Genomic DNA, 20,389 nt, shown 5'->3' with positions numbered 1-20,389 from the left:
ACGCTTCTAAGGAGCCATTCAGGTCATAAACATTTGGATTGCAAGTGCCAGCCACTGATACCCACAGTATTTACATCTGCTGTAAAGGGCCGGTATTTACATCAACCCAAACCAGACCAGACTTCCATTTTACATGCAATATATGTGGGTTTTGAGCTACAGATGAAGTGAAAACTTCAAACCTCAGACACAAAGCCCAGTAAGTTTGCTTTTGCTAGCCTGGGGAATGAAATGTTTCTTAGGTAAGACAATTTTGTTCAACGAGAGACTTGGAGCCTCCAGCCGAGAGAACCATCGCCCTCCCAACTGTCCCAGCTGACGCCAATGTGGGATCGGTAATTTAGGGAACTCCTCCTAAAGCCAAACAATGACTTCGCTTCACCTGTCTGAAGTATGAAAAAAAATCTTTTATTGTGGTTTATTATTTTAAGTCATTTTGAATCAAATAGTCTCAGCTTAAAATATTTTTTCTGAAGATCACAGCAATATTGAACAGACTCTGGATAAGCCTGCTGTGTGCAAGAGAAAAGTGCTGCATGAAGGGTATTTGCTTCCACTCAAGCTCCCAGCCCATCAAAATGCAAGAGAAAAGAAAGAAACTTTAGCAGTAATAGTTGATCAACATTTTATTTAACAAAAAGATCAGTTATCCAACATTTAACGGTATCAAACTCAAAAAAAAAAAAAAAATATTCCACTGCACTTCTTGTAACAACAGTATTAAAAACCAATACAAAATGTTTTCGTCCAATTGAAATGCCAGGTTTTAAGACCACCATCTCAGGGAGCTTACAACCCACATGTACAGATCAAGAAAAGCAAGAAACTAGACACAAAGCATATAATGGAAACACAACTCCCTTTCTACTCGTCTTTGACAGTGTCACACTATACAGCTGTGCTCTTTACATGCAGTGTACTGAGCGGGGGGGGATCATACGGTCTTCCAGAAAAATATGTCTGCTTAGTGTATTTTCTGTTAAACAGCTTGCTACATTTATAGATGTAACGGGTGACTGTCTCGAGAGTTCACATAATCTAAACAGCACTCCCTGGGCTGATTTTGTATTGAGGGATAGGCCAGGCCATTTGCAGGCATAAAGAGAGGGGTCTGTTTCTTGATTCTGTCACTGTCTTCTTGTTTGTTCGCCACGCCAGACCGCTCTGCTGCGTAAGCTCTAAGTGCTTGCTCCGTCGCCTAACAATTCCCAAAATAGGAAGCAGAAGCCCAACACAAAATCAATTGTATCCCATATTTATGACAGTATTTGGACCCCATAACACTAATATTTAAAGTCTAACAAAACTATAAATAAGGTTGAAACTAGAAAGGTTTGGGAATCACTGATCAGAACACTGGTTCAACAGGCCAGCAAGAAGAGTCGAGGTTATTAATTAAATACAATACAGCTGGTAGCAAACTTTTATTTTGTAAGGTAAAAACCCAACACGCACAAAGTTACAATTCTAGGCCTGTTTAATTTAGTTCACAGCTTATGGAAATTTTGCAATGGCATAGCTATCATTTGCATGTTCTGCAATTTGCAAATCGGAGTTCCTGCTGGCAAATATTCCTGTGAGTTTGTTTAGTTACTGCACAGAGTGCTCATGCCTTCTGAAAGGAACTGGGCTCAATGTCTGATAATTTTTACAGGTTATTTTCATGGGGAATGTTTTCTGGTTTGTTCTCCTGCAGAAATATTTTGGATACAGAAGTTTTTTTAAAACTCTCTTAAAAAAAAGCACTTGGTAAGTTTGCTCCCGACCATCCATCCCTCCATCCATCCAAGCGACTGTGTATTGTTCAATGATGACTTCTAATCTTTAGCATAAAAACAGACCATGTGGTTCACGACACCACGTATGGCAGTACGCTCTTTATCCATTTATACATCCTATCTTGAGGCACTTAACACTTCTTTCAAATATACCTAACAGTTCCAAATGAAAATCTCTTCCTATTTTAACAGCCTACCAGCACACAGGCACAGGCAGACACAGGCTATCTAGCTGAGCGCTAACCTTTCAGAAACATGCTTGCCGAAACCTTTTCCAGTACGCGCATTCGAACAGTAGGTCAGCTCAGGACTCTTCTTTTTTCCCTAGCTTTACAGTTCATCGTGATCCTCTTTGGCCTCCTGGTCTTTCAACTTGAATTCTTCAGCGGTAACTTTACCATTTCCATCCCGGTCTTGATTGGTGAACATATTTTTAACAATCTTTTCAAAATCAAAACCAGGAGCCAGTTTTCCTTTGCCAGAATCGACTTGAGCTTGAATGTACTCTGAAAACTAGGTGGAGGGAAAGGAGGAGAAAGCAGCTCACCATGAAACAGACATTTAAAACTGAAGAGGTATTTACAAAAGTAGTATTTATTTGTTTCAACTATTTAGCATTTTACTACTTATTAAGCACATATGTACGTAAATGTACAATGTTACAACCTAAATTGGACTAATTGGGGCAGACACATGAAGTTAAATCTCTCTTTCTGGAGCTCAACAGGAATTTCCTCACTTATTCCAGTGGGTCCTGGGCCCACAAGAAGAAAAGTTCTTTTTCATGATTTAGGGGGAAGATGAGTTGAACAGAGAATGACATAGGAACAGATCTATATGGATGGAGGGGGTTTAATTCCACATGCTGATACAAGCAGGTCACCCTGTAAAATAGATGTCTACCTGCATCTTACAAAAAACAACACACAAGAAAAAAGAATGAAATACAGAAATGAGACTTTAAGTATCAGGATACCATGAGATTTGTTAAGTAGCTTCAGGCATTATGCCTTCCACTTGACTCCCATGACTTTGGTGGGGAAAAGCGGAAGATGAAAAGGTTGCAAGGTTACAAGGTTAGTTTTCCCTAAAAATCCTTTTCCTGATACATATGATGGATTTCTTCAATGTGATTAGACAACATCTGACAGAAGTCATACTGCTGGCGTGCCAAAACCAGAAAATCCACCATCAAACACAACTTTTCCAATTACTGTTATCTCTGGCACTACTTGTTGAACAAGCTTCAGCAGTGAGAGCTATTTCTGACATTCATTTTCACCCTTTAGGCCAAGCATCCTCTCGTATCTCCTTGGCTTCTCCTTCTCCTCCTTGCTAGGTGACCAGAAGGATTTGGATATCAACAGTCCCATCCCACCTCACTCATGCTCTAGACTGATAAAAGCTCTTTTCTTCTCGGCAAGGGCAGAAGTGGAGGTAAACACAAGAGGGAAGATAGAGAAAGAAGGAAAACAAAGAGGTGGAAGAGAGTGCTAGGAAAAGGGAAAACATGGTTTTGATTTTACCCCATTGGTTGTTAAAATGCTGGAAGGCATCTTGTGCTGTTTCACTGGTCTGCAGCCTGCACCCCGAGAGCTGCAGGCAGCACTGCTCCAACAAGCAAGAACAGAAAACAGAATGATAAGAGAAAGGCAACAAAGACGACTGAATGAGAGAATAAAAAAATAGAACTCAGTTAAGAGAAAATGCAGAGGAAAACCTCATAGAGGTTTACATTAAGAGAGGTCGTGTGGCAAAGGCAAGCAGCTTTCAATTACGGCACCCAATTCTCACACTGCAGATTTTAAAAGCAAGCAAGGGGAAGGACTTGTTCACACAGCGCACAATTCACCTGTGGAAGGAGCAGCCACAGGCACTGCCAGGCTCCAAAAGCAATTAGACAGTTCCTGGACACACTGCTGCAGGCTCAGCTTTGGCTCAAGAATTCACCATAAACCACCAACTAACAGACACGGTGAAGGCTGACGCAGCAAAGGATCGTTGAACACGAACTCTGCCTCTTACCCCTCTGCCCTGAGTATCTGTTGTTGACCAAGGAGACCACAATAGTAAATGGTCTTAAGTAGTACGGCCATTCTTACATTTCTTTTTTCTTTTCGGTTCTATCTCTAAAGTTAAATAATCATGTTTTAACTAACACACTGCCTTCCTGTTAACTTGACAACAAACACCGTGTAAGAAAAGAGGAGAGAAGAGCCCATTCTTCAACATCCAAGTACCTTGATGATGGTGGTAGAAGAAAACCACTGCAATTGTTTTCGTTGTTTCAGCTTACCTCCTCCAAAAGAACCTCTCCATCATGATTCTGGTCTATTTCTTCAAAAAGATTGGGAGAGACTTCACCATTCCATACAAACATGTACCCCTCAGGCAAGCCAGACACCAGTTCCAGCAGTTCGATGTCAAAAACTAACACAGCACTGCCAGGCACTTCTCCTTCTGTCACAACAAATGGCAAAGCGGGGTATTTATCGTCACTTACGTGTGTAATTTCCTTTTAATCCATAGTTAAATTTCTCTTCCTGCTCCAACAGGTTCTCTACTGTGATCCCCAAGCCCCGTGAGCCCAAGCCCACCAAACCTTCCTGTTCACTTCAGCAGAGGTGATGAAAACATAAAGGACACTTTCATAATAAAACTGCAGCCATTTTTTTACTTAGAAAGGCAAAACTGCGGGAATTAATCAATTTTCCTTTATCTCACCAATACACTGTGTATCAAGCTGCTACTGACAAACTCAACAGTGTTGCAACAGCTTGGGATGTCACCTCAATGAAACCATGGAAGGAGTTTAATTCATCCTTGAAAAAGAAAATCGAGGTCACCTCTAACTTCCGTCCAGTAGCAAACGAGCAATTTCTTCAGGTAGACGGGTACATACCAAAACACTAACAATCATGCAATGTTTCAGACCACGTATATCGAATGTAATTTGAATGATGACAAATACCTATCACAGGTATGTTTATAATGTTTTTTAACACAGCACATTTTTTTTATTTTATGAGGAAATTTTTTATTTTTTTAATATAACTATGCAACTATAGATAATAGTATAAAACGTTGCATATTTATAATACTCATTTTTCATTCATGATTTTTGTGGAAGCCAGGTGCAAGTGAAAATGCTTCTTTATCTGTTATCATAAATGAATTCTCCATTAAGCTTGACATGTGATGCTTGACAGACAGTCTTTATAAAATACAAACTGATCTGGAGGTACTCAAAGAACACAGCAACTTATACAACTGCTTCCATATCAATCAGAGTTTGTTGATCTTGGTAATCTCATGATAGACTCCTTTCCCCCAAGTACTTTAACTCAGAAGACCAGTAACAACCACACATACTGCAATATGAGAGTTCTTGTCACTTCTACATTGTTCCTTTTAACATTGTTGTCCCTGTCATTAAAAATTGGTAAGCCTCAATGCTCTAAAACAGAGCAAACTGCCTTAAATGTATTATTGTTGAGGTTTCAACAGCACTGAACACTGTTTCACGTCTTACATTCAGTTTATGCAGCTTCTGAATTTTGAGTTTTCTTTGGATTTGCTAACGTATTAGTGCTGAACAGTCCCCTTCAGGTTTGCTTCCTGAATAACACGTCGCATGTCCAAGCACGAGTACCCGATTCCCTACCATGGAGAAGTGTTTACTCCCTCTGCAACACCAGAGTGCCTGGAGCTTTCTGTTTTGACAAAGCAACATTACGGGGGGCACGTGTTCCCTTTTGTATTGGGATAGCCTTTATATCGGCCACAGTAACAGTGCGACTTAAAATGCAACACAGACAGTATATTCATTACATTGGGGAATGGGGGGTTGTCTAAAACAACGAAATGAAAAAACTCTGAAAAAATCCCATTCAAGCAGCTAAGAGCCACTCACCTTATGTCCTCATGCATAGCAAGTAACAAAACATGCATACTTGTGTTTCAGCTACTCAAGAGGTGCTAAGGGGATGTGCAATAGGTTTCACGCGCTTACCAACTCCATCTTCTCCATAACCAAGATGAGGTGGAATAACAACTGTTCGTCGTTCCCCGACACACATGTCTTGAAGGCCCATGTCCATCCCCACCACCACCTGTCCAGACCCCAGAACTATGTTGTAGGTCTTGCCAAGGCTGTGTCTGGAGGGGGGGCGGGGGTGGGGGAGGAAAACAAAAACAAAAAAACCTTCAACATACAATAGAGCATTTCTGTTGTTCAATATTACCACAGAAACAGCAGTTCCTAGTTAGTGTCCTGTCATTGCCAAAAAATTACCAAGCAGTTACCTGAAGTTGTTCTCAAGGTAGCAAGTTCCAGCCAACTCCAAGCAGAAGTGTCCCTACTGTTGACAAGTCCTCTGGTACTAAAATTATAGGCTTCTTGAATGAAATCCAATTAAAATCATTAATCCTGCCAATTAAACCCCCAAAGTATTTTATCTCGAAATAAGGGCTTTTGCCTTTCAAATATTTTTAACTAACGAAGTTGGATTTTTTTTTTAGCAGATGTAAAAAATCCAGATATACATTTGTCCCAGAACTACCAACCTCTACGGAGCTGCGTGCATTCACATGGATCAGCCATCCTTTTAATGAAATCAGTCACTCTAACGTAGTAGTCACTTAACCAAGACAGCTTGGCAGTGTACAACTACTACTGCTATTTAACCACATTATATTTTGAATCACACCTTGCTGCTGGTGGCTCATTTCTAAAATCAGAAATTAGCACGAGTTAAAACCCCCAGAAGTTAAAACATGTATTGTGCTTCTGAAAGCGGAGCATGCAGTGTTAAGACTTTTTACTCTCTCTGTGTCACAACAGCAGGACCCTTTCTTCTGTCAGTCTTCTTTCTTTGGTTATTTGGCTTGGCTGTACCACTGCAGGACATGCTTGTACAACAGAGTATTATTTGGAAAGAAAACAATTTAGTGGCTGGGACATCAGCCTTAAAATTAGGAGCACAAGATTTATGATCTTTGATTCTCTATAAACTGCTTTGAGTAAGACTGTCTTGACATCCCTTGAGTCCTGCTACAAAACGGGAATTGAGCAGTCCTGCCATATAAAAAGTGCTTTGAAGCTGAACACGTTACTTGCATAAATACCGCATCACATCACCTGCTTCAGTGTAGGCCAGCTCCTCAGCTCTGCAAGCTATTGTGTACACTGTGAACACTATGAGCTGCTTCCTACGTTAATTAGAACCTCTTTAAAAATAGCTTTTCCCTACTTCCCTTCCAAAAATAAAATATTACTTAGATGACTTGTGCTACCCAAAAACGGAAGGCAGAAAAAAAGCTAGCAGAAGTATTCTTGTAGCTGCAGCAAAGAGCGCTATGGGAATTATGGGAATTACTTTAGGTCTACATGAGACAGGCTGGAGCAATCTCTGCTTCCCTCATAAACCTACTGCCAACAGGAAGGAGGAACATTATAATCACAGTGATGATCAAGCCCTCGGAGAGTTCCTCCATGCTGACACTGCAACACTACAATAGAGGAAAACCAGCACCCACGTGTGGTACAGACATGACGGTGACCATTTACTATAAAACACATTTACTATAAAACACCATTTACTAAAAATCAAGCTAGCTTTAACAAGACTGCACCGAGTACCTCTACCAGATCTCTCTCAGGAGCACTGAATCAGTGCAGAGTGCAAATCCTACCCAAGAAACTGAATACACTTGGACGGTTCATTCATGCGGAGCCCTGTGTCATTCTACTGTGACCGGCCTAGACACCTGAATTAGCCCGTTCAAACAGACTGCCATGCAGACAACCGCTTTCATCACTCCACCTGAAGTGTTTATGTTCTTCTCCAACGCACTCCTACATCCGCTTTGTTCCCAGTTCTCTCATTACGCTATGATAGATTGTCTTTTTCTTTTCCTCCTCCTATACATCTTAGGCAGGCAAACGTAAAAAGAAAAACACATTCTACATAACTATTTAATTTTTCACTTAAAAATTCTTCATCCCCCGCCAGCCTGCTTTGCAGGCAGTGCATTCCGCTTTCACAGCTGCTAGGGACATTTTCTTTATCGGGTGATATACTTACGTCGAGTCTAGCAAAGTACCATCCAGGAGCGAAGCATTATAGTGATACTTCAAGTAATCTCCCTTCTTACTCAGTACGGTGCAGTTGGAAGGTTTGTAGTTAACAGTAATGCTGACCGAATCTGAGGGGTTGTGGAAGTCAACCACGTGGATGTCGAAGACCAGCACTGCAGATCCTGGAATCTTTCCTAAATAGGAAGCAAATGAGGCAAATAGAGAAAGAAATGGTAGCCAAACAGCCAAACCTGATGACCTGCACCCTGTAGGAATACGTATGCCCACTGTGTCTGTACTGAGTCATTTTGCTCTTCTTTTTCAGAATTAAAGGATTACATCTCCTCTGCACAGAACAGATGCAAGCTGCATCCAAGGTAGGAAAGAGAACAGTGGAAAAGCACTAAACATGCACTAAGTTCAACAGTGAAGGAAAAAATTTCCATTATTCTGAATTTGAAAATTACGCAGAAATGAAGCAATAGCCATGTATATCCTGTGACCATCTTAAATGACTGATTTGTGTTTCATGTACCAATTAATTATTGATCATCAAAATTCTCATAGGACTTCTCATGCTTCAAGGAATGCCATTATGTCTAAAAGGCTACATTTCCTTAAAACGTCCCGATAGCAAGCAACTTCGTCCCCCCCTCCCCACTTCACAAGATAACACGCAATCGCAATACCAGGACTGATAGACACATCCAGACCCAGGAGTGGGTTTTGTTATTAGAGGAGCCTAATTCCCAAATCAACAGCATAGAATTTGCATTCCCAGAAGAGAGGCTTTTCTTATAAATCACTTTTTCCAAATAACATCCCAGGAGGTACCTTTTGAAACACCAGCCATAAAAGTGTGATTGGCTAGAAGGCTTATCACATTCAACCTCTCACAGCAATCTTTTTAGGTAGTAATGAGTTTTCCCAAAGGAATCTTAACTGTGTGTTATACAGACACAGACACTTTGCTGTTACATGCATCCACCGTTTACAGAGGCAGCTTAGGAGTCCACAAAACCTGTGGCTGGGGAAGGAACAGGGAAGAAAACTTAACACGATGAATGCCTTTAGCGTACAGAGCTTGTTAAGACACACAGGAAGGAGGATCTCATGCTGCAGAGCTCCTGGCATCCAAGTACCAGTCTGCCTGAAACCATGATTATCCAAATGAATTCAGGTCACCAAGTACCAGTGTGCCTGAAACACTAATTGTCCAAATAATTTCAGGTCACCAATTACATGTGAGATTGTTCTGCATTCTTATTGTCCTGCCTATTTAGGTAATTAAAATAATTTTGCAAATTCTAGGTGTAATCCTGTCAGTTGCACGCCCGCAAAATAATGAACCAATTCATAAGCCTTTCAAATGCCCAAACAATGGAACTACATACAGATGCACTGAACAATAAAGGAAACATCACTAATAATGGAAGACTTGAATGAAAAGTCAAGCTCACCTCTTCCTTCTTCTCCATATCCAAGATGAGGGGGGATTATTATTCTTCTTCTTTCACCAGTGCACACACCTAGCAAACCTTCATCCATCCCAGCAATCACATAACCTTTCCCGACATAGGTGTCATATGTACGATTTCGTGAATAGCTATGGAAAATATTTGCATCTTAGCAGTGTCAGGTGTACTCAAGAAAACACAGAATCTTGCAATGGGTCTGCAACACAATTCTTAAACCAGCTACGGTCAAACACACAGTCATTAACTAGCACCAGAGAGGCACAATGCAATCATCATGTTCATGACTCTAGGCCACCAAGTTTCATCAGTCAGTGATGCACGCGTCATTTATTAACCAGTACTGGGACCCTGGCTAGGGAACAGCTTATTTGCAAATGCGTTTCTACTAGATCTTGAAGGAAAATCTCACCTCCTTTGTGTATTTTAGACTAAACGGAAAACATGTTTTGATAAGTAACTGCAAAAAAATCAGTTTTCTCCTTTAAGTTTTCCTCTGCCCCAATTCTACTTTAGTAAGTGCTTATCAACTAGATATAGTTTACATTCATTTTCGCGAGACACCCTTCAGACTATCTATCTCATTTTGCAACCACAGCTATGTAGTTCAACTACTACAAGCAGGAGGTGGGATAAATAGCTTCTCCTGGGATGCACAGCATTAAAATGAGTCATGACAACACAACAGTACCAATACTATCCTTCCCTTCCAAACTATGCCAATCACTTTTACGTAGGTGACAGGATCTGCTTCAACACCTAATGACAGACTAAAACAAGCCTACAGCAACAAATGATGTTTATTACAAGGATGTGTCTGTCTTCTGCCGTTCTTCAAGGCATACTACATGAAGGCACAACCCAAGGAAGGGAAGGTAGAAAGGTTTTAATTCATCTTTACGAGAGAGCGAGACCAATACAGATGCTGATGTAACTCAGAGGTTTATTCAACTGCTCTAAGTCCAGACAGCTCTGGCTGAGCTGCCCAGGGGCAGTTCTGCAGCTGAATATTGCAGAGGAAAAAAAATGAAGGAAAAGATTATTAGAGATCTCGACTCCAGCCATTCACAGTGCTTTCGGTATGCTCCCTGTACTAGTGAGAAATTTGTTCCTGGCCAGCTCCAAGGCTTTCAATAACTAATGTTAGCTGCTCTGTTTCTTCATAGATACTTGTTAGATATTGGCCTTTCTTGTAAATTCTGCAGGAAGCCAGGATACAACGCTCTAACAAATAAGCCCTCTAACAACTGTCTGCACTTTAGAATGATGTAGAGGCTGCTGTCTACAGAGCATTTATTACTATTTATTGACAACAATGCTAATATAAATACTACAGCCATTTTCAAAATTTGTTTAATTACTACAGACAATGCTCATTTACATCTCAAAAAAGAGAGATTCTGGGCAGGTGCACTGTGGATAAGCTTAAAGTTCTTAGCTTACAAGTTTTCATAAGCTGTAAATTAAGGTCTACAGTGACGGCTGTTGATGCAGGTCTCCTGCTTTCTATCCTCCCACCAAGCTGGGCAGCTGAATGGGGAAGTCACTGTTGATTCTGAACCTTGCCGCACCTCAATTCAATTACGTGAGCTACAATTCCCTCACTCCTCCTCACGGGAAGTAACACGCATGGCATACTACTCAGCTAATGTTTGCAAACTGATCCTGATCTTCAGCTGGCAGCAGCTGTAGAAGTATGAAGAAATTTTTCTTTAGTTTATTTTGTAAAACATTTTACAGTGGCTCATTTTCAACTCTTTTTAGCTACTTGGGCCAGCTGTTCTGAAAGCTGGAGTGGGGAAGTAAAGTACTGCTCGTTAAAGAGCAAACAAAAGTGACAGGAAGCTACAAGAGTATTATTCATCATAGAATTCTGTACATGAGCCTCATATGCCCAGAGAGCGTTGAATCTGAAGTGACAGTAATCCCTCTTCCTTTATCACAGAAACCCCATCGCTGAATTCAGTCTTGAAAGACTTCAAAATGCAAACAGCTTTCCAGTACAAAGGGAACAGCTGTCCTGAGATTAACCCCGAACTAGCCACTAGCTCACTGACTCACGATTCTCAGGACATAAAATGGGAATTGTATTTATTTTCTCGCTCTTTAGGAGTATTACCTATTTGGCAGATAAACTCTATGGGGCAGAGAGTCTTCAGGCATGCGTGTCTAAAGCACACATAGCTTTACCAGGTGGATCACCACCCCTAGGTGGCGTCTGTGACACTGTCATAATACAAAATAGGGCTCTGTCTGCCTTCCTATACTAAAAAGGTTTCCATGAGTTTTTTAAGAAGAGAAGACTCCAAGTCCACTCACAAAATTCAAAAAGGAAAGAAAAGCAAAAGAACTGTATTTGGGTATATTATGTACAAGACAGACGAGCCAAACTGGAAATGGGATCTGTAGGGCTGAACGGTGCGGTTACCTGGAATCAAACAACGTGCCATCCAAAAGTGTGCCGTTGTAATGGTATCGGAGAAAGTCTCCTGTCTGGCTTCTCCGCTCGCAAGATTCAGGCACATGCTGGTTCTCAATAGTAATACCATCTTTGGGGTTATGGAGATCTAGCAAAACCACATCAAAGACCAGAGAAGCTTGGCCAGGGATCTCCTTACCTACAAAAGTGGTAGAGCAGAAAATTGGTAAGAGCGAGCTCATGTTCTAGAATGAGCTTAAGCATGTTTGTTGAAGAAAAGTAACCTACTGCCGAATATCAGGCACCTCCCCTCCCATAATAAACTAGCGTAATCTGCTTGTAGTCAGTCCTTTTTTGTTTCAGGCGTGCGTTTGTCACTTAGTTCTCCAACTCAATTATTTCATTCTGTTCCTATTGTGATGGCACCGCCTCACCAAAAACAACAGCCTCTTCAGCAACGTCCATCTTAGTCAATATACACCAGCTCCATCTGAGCTGCACGGTTTAGTCTACCAGTATTTCCAACACACTTCATGAAACTGCATAAAATAACCATCAGAACACAAATTTGGTACATCCGCTCTTCCCATCCTATTAATATCAAACAGGAGACCACACGGGGGAAGTTGAAGAAGGGTAAATTGAGAATCTCAGTGAAAAAGTACCTTTCCATCAATACACAAATTATAGTGTGTGTTGCTTTGACTGAGAACCATTGAGCTCAAGATCTTGGCAAAATTTTAAAAAATAACACCACAAAGTTTTGTTATCCATGGAGATGGCCACCACCGTTAATGGTAATGAAGCCAGGGAAGGGGTACATTTGAAACCTTGTATACCACAGACACATTAGAGCAGAGAAAGGATTTAAGGAAGCATCCCAGACTATACCTAACTGCCCCCTCATTTAACATGGGGACCTCTATGTATGACTTGCAGGCTGCATACAGTCTCATAGGACAATTAATCCACCTTGTAGTTATTATTAGGGCATTGGTTGCAAAAAAAAAAGAACAAAACTGCAACTAAAAATACATTTTTCTTTTTTCAAAAGTTTTCTGCTCTCTGCGGCAGTCATTGAAAGAATTATGCAGTCATCTGACTTTCAGTTTTCAGAGCCACTAGGTATTAATCACAGATTATATTCCCTGAATGAAATTAAATTTCAGTATATAAAGATCACAATTGTATCAACAGTATGTCTGTTAAGCAACCCACTGGTTAAATTTAGAAAAAAATCTTTTACTTTCTAATCAGTCCAATCCTGTACATAATACATTTTGAACCTCTCTTTCCATCACTTTGTTCCATCTGTCCGAAATGGGTAATAATGCTGCCCATAAATTTAAAATACACAAAGTAGTACAAGTTTGTTCTAAAATACGGAGGACTTGCATAAAAAAAAAAAAAAAGAATAACTTTTACCATCTCCTTCTTCTCCATATGCCAGGAAAGGTGGTATTGTGATAATGCGCTTCTCTCCTACGCACATTCCCAAGAGACCCTGGTCCATACCAGGAATTAGCCAGCCAATTCCCACATAAGTATCATAAGTTCGCATCCGATTATGGCTAAAAAGGAAAAAAAAAAAAAAAAAAAACCAAAAAAACAAAACCAAAACCACAACCAAACGTCAGACAGCCACAGGAAAGAATGATATTAATCTTCAAAAGCCACACTCTACGCACAATGTAACTCGCAACTTGCTGCTCAAAAAATATTGCTCCTTGATTTACCAAGGGCTGGCTAGGTAGTGTTTTCCAGAGTGCTTAGCAATTTCAGGAACCTAACAGAGGTTTTGAAAAATAGCTCACAAACATAATGGCAGCTGATATTAAAGTTCTGTGGAAAATGATGTTTTAATGAAGTACACATGCTGTAAACTTAAAATCTCAGTATGAAAGTGTTAGTAGCTCAATTTCATCATGAACTCTGCTCAGGTTACAAAGCTTGTATCTAACTTGAATAGCTATGCTGCAGTGGTTATAAAAACTATTAGCTGACTGCAATAAATAGTAATATAGATACAGGGAATGGAATTTTTAAAAAGAAAGGATCTGTGCTGGTAATGCTCATGCAGAAGTAACGTACTGTTTTATTGGTTTGAGTCAGTACTGCTGTCAGTACCCCTGAATAAATTACTGACACTGAAATGATGCTAGCTTTCATTTCTTGTCTTTCTGGGCAATTAGCACTAATTGTTATGCCAGTGAAGGGGGAGGAAGTGATGGTTTAAAGTGACATCAGATACCTATTAAGAGACACAAAGACACACAACCCAGCTGCGTACCTTGAATCAAACAGGGTCCCATCTAAGAACGTTCCATTGTAATGGTATCGTACGAAGTCAGACACCTGGACGGTCCGAGGACACTTCTCAGGTTTGAAGTAAGTCTGAACCTGCACTTCGTCCTCCGAGTTCCAGAGATCGATCAGAAGCACATCAAAATGGAGCACAGCATTGGGGGGTATCACACCAGCTGCAAAACCAAAACAACACAACCTGTTTTATTTCCCTTTTTCTACAGGACATCAGTGACAAGGGAACCAATCTACGCATTCCCTAAATAAAATCCATGATGTACAACTTACTCCTTTTTGTGCTTATATCCCCCTGTCCCCTTGTCACTGTTGCAGCTACATAAGGGGGGGGGAGAATCCGGCAACATGAACTGTTATCAAGTATGTCCGTCAGGCAAACTGCTCTTGATTTAGCATTTGTAGCCTCTGAGTCTGCAGACCAAAGCTGCTTTTGGCACTGACAAGACTTTGCGCAGCACTGCAATGCCAAAACACAACGACTATTTAACAGCGAGGTAGGTATAAATAAATAGTTAACTTCAGTAGCAAGGTTTGTTTGCTGAAGGTCCTCTACAGCCAACAGCTCTTCCTTCCACACGCAGAGGGAGCCCGGAGAGATCAGCTAGGCTATAAGCTTAACAAACACCCCTGAGCGGGGAGAACCTCTGTGAAATTCACTACTTGCAATTCTACCCTTCTCTTCTGTGAGTCCATTTTCTATCTGCTCCGCTGAATCGCTTGCACAACCGGCTCTTCCCTGGCCCGGTGCTGCACTTACAGACGCCTTCGCTTCCGTAGGCGAGCTTGGGGGGAATTCTCACGAACCGCCGCTCGTTCACGCACATGCCGACCAGAGCTTTGTCCATCCCAGCAATAAGCTGACCTTTTCCCACAAACACGTTGAACGTGGATCCCCTGTCATAGCTAAAGAGGGAGAAGTGAGCAAAAATGTTAGCGGTTCACTTACCCATCATTCCACTATTTTTTTTGAGAGCTTAACCGTACCTTATCTCCCCCTTGCCCTGTTAGCATAACTTTATGGCGAGACGGCTGCTAAGGGGCAAATCTAAACGTTTCTGAGACTTCAGCACAGCTCTCCTTCTGGCCACTGCTCACCGTCTATCTGAAATGCATCCTAGCAGTATGCGATGTGTACTGCAGGCACCCGAAGCCCCTAACTACAAACGGCTAATTTACACGCTAATACCATCAGCAGCACTGGAAAATTACGGATGAGAAAGAAAAACAATATTACAAGATATGAAAGGATGGCTGCTCCCACAGTAGGATCTCAGCATACTGATTTTAGTGAGTAACACCACAAAAATATTACGTGAGATCGATAAGCTTTACGACGTGAGACATCACAGCAGGGGATTCTCTGTGGGAGAAGAGAAAAGGGAAAAAGAGGTATCTTTTCGAGTAATAGTTGTGAGGTTTGCCAATTGGTTATTTATTTTCTCCAACTGGTTACTTTTCTTCTTCTCCACATTCCCAGCTCTCATGTCATTAAGACTTAAATAATCAAAAAGTAGAGACGTGCTTTGAATGGCAACTTTGCCAGATCAAGAATCAAGACAGCTAGCTAAATGATCTTCCGCTGTGATAATACATGAACATTTGAAAGGTAAAAGAAATGATGCTCAAATGATTATTAAGTTTTCCACAGAGAACAGCAGCCTTATCACAGCAGAACACTTACATCAGCTTACGTGATTAGTTTTGACTACCTTAAATCCACTCAATGACCCCACTTTGCTGTGCCTGAATTACTGCTGTTATTTAATTTTTTTAAGCAATGTATAAACATGCAGCAGGAAGCATTTCAAAGGCTTCATGCCTATTTTTAAGCTTTTACTGCTTCCATTTTCTCAAATTCCTTTCGTAATTTAAAGGATTTTTTTTTTCCAGATAATAGGCAGCACTGGGAAAAATAATTAAAAAAGAAAAGGCTTGTGCCTCTGTGCCTGCTAAAATATTCTGGAAAGCAGCCAGCAGCTAGATATCGCTAGGGAAATGATGTCAAACTTTCCTTCAAAGACCGTACACATCACTTCCACAACATACTGAGCCTCCTAACAGTCCCAGAGCCTCGAATCCCTCAAATATTTTACTGAGTGATCTCTCTGTTTGCTCCATCATTTTTTTTTTCCCAGCAAACGTTTCCCTTAAAATAGACAACCCTCTATACAGAGCATTCACTTTCAGTTGCACAAATATTCCTACTCCCAGGCAAGGACGGAAAATATTTAAATTAGCTCCTGACAAATTCTATTATACACACAAAAACATAATTAAGATGTTGAGACTAATAACATAATAGGTTCTAAAAACCCCCAAAAAGTGTACTTCGCAGGGACTGACAAAGCTTGGCAATACATCTGCGATGGACTGAAAACAGAGGAGCTTTTTTTGCCAAAAATAAACCTACGATTAAGAAAACATTGATGCTAAGCAGAGAACTGAACAAAGTAGTGAACAGACCATGCAGCTTTGCAGGATTGACTTTGCAGGTCCCTTAAAACTAAACAAAATTAGTTTCTATTAATTAGTGGAATTTACCAAATCAGCAGCAGATGACTAGGCAATTAAATTCAGACTTAAAAATGCAAATCATTTGATGGCCATGGAAATAAAAATGCAAATACTGATCAGGGAAAAAAAAAAAAAAGAATAAACAGGCACATTAGTTAATTCATGTGACAGAGTCATGATTACTAAGACTGTCAACAGCCTGTTAACAAGAAGAGCTGTATTACTGCCTTCTACTTGCAAATATAGAAAAATAATTTTAAACCTCAAGAACATTTTCAGCAGCTGAAGAGTGAACAAAGTAAAACTGCCCTTAGTTCAACAGCCGGAGTATTTTCTAGACCGATTTCACAGTAGTGTTTGACTAAACTGATGCTGGTAAACACTTTCATAAATTTAAAAAAAAAAACAGGTAGCAACTCTGGCAAGTAGAAAAATGGGCTTTCTAACAGGCTAATTTTAGTATAAATTGACTGAGTATCTTTAACTTGTATGCAGGTAACACTAAAGACTTTACAACAAATACTCTGAAATATTTCTTCCATTAACCTACAGAACATAAAACCCTCCTGATTTTCTATTGTCTTAACACGATAGACCACTGTCATCAATCTTAAAAAAAGACCACAGTTAGCGAACAACAAAAATGTATGTCAGCATGAGCTGCCACCTAGGAGAAAAACGACAGTCTGAACAAACCTGACTTTTTGCACCCTTTTGATATGAAGATGGCCATACAAATACCCAAGTTAGATTAGACGATCATCATGTCGCGGTTTAACCGCCAAAACCTGCACACATCGTTGTTATTTATTTACTGATACGTAGAGGAGCCAAAGAGATAAACGCTGTGCAGTTCTGCACAGCCTGTTCCTGCCCCAAATAATTCAGAGCCAAATGGCAAGGAACTTGGAATTAAACCAGAGCCAACACCTGGGAAGCCCCTCCAGGTGCCCTGCCTCAGTGCAGAAATTTGCTGGTACAGCTCGGCGTACAAGTAAGCCCCAGTACGTATCTGTAGAAATCAGAAACACATTTCTGAACACGCGGCTGGTTTTCCAATTGTCACATATTTGTAAAATGAGCAGCGAGGATGCCGCCTTTCTTTGGGTGTCCTCACATCTGCACCTAAGGCTTATTTTCCGAGACTGTCAGCTGCCAATGAATTCCCTGTCCTCGCTGTGCTTTTTCACTGAAACTGCACCAACGCCAGCCCAGCCGCCAGCTACCGCATCCCACCCTTTATCCGGAGGAGCGCTGGTGAAGTGGCACTACCGGCATACCAAAGTACAGTCAGCTCCAGAGGAAAACATGAGCTCACTTTGAAAGACAGTTATTTCCCTAGGGCTGCAGATTTTCCTTGAAGCATGAGGAAGATTACCAGGATTACTGAAAATACATTTTGCTTTTCCTTTCAGAGTAATACTTTGATCAGGGGTAATGAATGAAGCAAGAAAAAACAAATGAGCTGTCAGCAGCATCAGCATCCTTCACAATCTCCTGATCCCACTGTTTAGGCTTCCTGATCCCAAAATAACAGCAGGAAAATGGCCAGACACTTCACTGTATATAGGTCACATTTATTCAAGGGTAACTTATCCAAAAATCTCTATGTAAGCCCAGCCTGATAATTCTTGTAGTTCTGGTAAAGATAATGATTCAGAGATGTTTGCGTTCTAGTAGGTTTGAGCCCGGAGAAGACATAGGAAACGGGCAGGAAAGCGCTAAATACTGTGACCGACTGCGGTATCGTACGTGCTCCCGTTTACCAGGCTAATCGAATATCCTTACAGTCGTCCTGTTTCTTGGAGCAGAAAGCTCCCGGTCAGCGCCTTGGAGAAGCCGCTGGAAGAACGTGGTGGGGACCCATCGGGGCAGGTAAGCTGCTGCGAACCGGCCCCGCCGGCACGGAGGTCTTGCCCCCAGTCCCCAGCAGTCCCACCCCAGCCCTTTGCCCTTTCATGTTTTGAAGGCATCTTCCCATGGGGGCCTGTACACCCCGCGTTCTTGCTCGTACGGCATCGCCCAGCTTGCCCGCGGCCCGCTTAGCACTGGTCGCCTCAAAAGGGCTTGCGGGCCACGGCAGGTCGCAGCCAGGAGGAGCAGCGGGACCTGAACGGAAGCTCAACCGCAGCCTCCACCCAGCGCCAGCACCCCCGAACACCCACCAAAACACCCTCCTGGGGACAGCCCCCCTCGCCCCCCTCCTCTCCCCAAGGAGCACCCTCGCAGGAACCAAACCCCGCGGGGGCCGCAACCCCGGGGGCCGGGGGGCCGCAGGCCAAGCCCCGCGGCGGGCGCAGGCCAGACCTGGAGTCGAAGCGGGTGCCGTCGGGGAAGGCGCCGAGGTAGTGGTAGCGCACGAAGTCTCCGGGCCGCACGGCCCGCGGGCAGCTCTCGGGCACGAAGCGCCGCTCGACGCGGACGTCGGCGCCGTCCCAGGGGGGCTCGGCGGCGGGCACCGGCGGCGCCTGGCAGGCCGCCCAGCTCGCCAGCAGCCCCGGCAGCAGCAGCAGCGCTCCGCAGCCCGGGCCCCGCCGCCGCACGGCCGCCGGCCCCGCCATGGAGGGCCGCGAACGGGGCAGCCGCGGGGTGCGCCAGGCGGCCAGGGGAGGGAGGGAGGGAGGCAAGCAGCCCGCCCGGCCCTCCCGCTCCTCCTCCCGCCGCTGCAAACGTGGATGAAGCGCTCCCACCCGGGACGGGGGAGGAGCAGCAGCCTCGGCGCCGGCTCCCCCCGCCCCCGGGTCTCCGTCCCCCCTCCCCGGGCTGGCGGGGGGCGGCGGTGCGACGTGGCGCTGCCCCCGGGCCGCCCCCGCGGCGCTCCTTCCCGAGCGGGGCTGGGCGCCCGGCCCCCCGCGGGGCCCCGCCGCGCTGGGCAGCCTGCGGCGGGGCGGGCAGGGCCGGGCGGTTAACCCCCGGGCTCTGCGCCCGGCCGTGGCGTTACGGGGCTGGCACCAGGGCGTGGGCGCTCGGTGCGCGGCTGTGAGTACTTGCAGATGTAAAATCCCATCGCAAACGGCCCGTTTTAGGCCAGAACCCCAAAGGTGGTACGCGTTGGTGTGGGCATCTGCTGCTTGACGCACGCCAGTGCTGTCGCGGGTACTTGCAATACCCTGTCAGGGAAACTTTGCAAACGACAGAGAAAAAAATGACCTGACGAGCACCCAGTAAGGCACCAGCATCCCAGTCGGCCAGCAGTCCCCTTCTCTCCTTGAGCTTGTACGCACCAGTGAGGGGGAACTTGGGTTTGTTATTCCAACCGGCTTCAGTGAAGAAGCACGCAAAAGCTGAGTATCTGGACGTAAAGCATCAAACCCCGAGCAAGATGAAGTTAAAAAACACAATATTTTTGAAAAGCACTGAATTTTATGGCAGCAGGTTTGGGGCAACGGGTTGGAAATGCAGGCACAGCTAGGAATATAACTTATTGAAGAAACATCAATGGTTAAGATTTTGTTATTGGGAAATTACTACACAAGCACAACTCACACTCGGCTGGACTACTTGCGAAAAGAAACCACTAAAACCGGGGGCAGCTGGTGGGGCGAGAGATGCCTGAGCGTCGCGCGTGGGAAGACCACAGCTGGCGGGCCCAGCTCCCCATTCCTTGTGCATCCGCCACCCAGCTCTATCGCCCAGCAACAGGAGGGATGCGGCCAAATCAAACGTTTTTAAAGTGCTTTCAAAAACGCTCTTGTATAATACTGACGTATTGCTAGGAAATGGCTGCTGCTCGATGACCTAACCGGTGAAAAAAGTTAGCAACTCGGGCAGCTATTTAAAGATAACCAGATTTGCAGCTACA

The 20,389-nt window shown here is 43.2% G+C and overlaps 1 protein-coding gene across 1 annotated transcript; it reads right to left on the bottom strand.

Moving 5' to 3' along the window:
• Positions 1-619: 619 nt before the first annotated feature.
• On the bottom strand, positions 620-19,148 carry FKBP9 (FKBP prolyl isomerase 9; the record flags this gene model as incomplete). The annotated part of the gene is made up of 10 exons (XM_082327706.1): positions 620-2,291; positions 4,075-4,238; positions 5,791-5,936; positions 7,865-8,051; positions 9,318-9,463; positions 11,761-11,950; positions 13,177-13,322; positions 14,042-14,231; positions 14,831-14,976; positions 18,895-19,148. 10 exons carry the CDS (start codon positions 19,146-19,148, stop codon positions 2,109-2,111), a joined length of 1,752 nt encoding a protein of 583 aa, XP_082183832.1. The 3' UTR covers positions 620-2,108.
• Positions 19,149-20,389: the final 1,241 nt, after the last annotated feature.

Source organism: Platalea leucorodia, assembly GCF_965183815.1.
Source record: "Platalea leucorodia genome assembly, chromosome: 1".
NCBI lineage: Eukaryota > Metazoa > Chordata > Aves > Pelecaniformes > Threskiornithidae > Platalea > Platalea leucorodia.
Note: the sequence above shows the minus strand (reverse complement) of the source record. Positions and strands in the feature narration are given on the sequence as shown.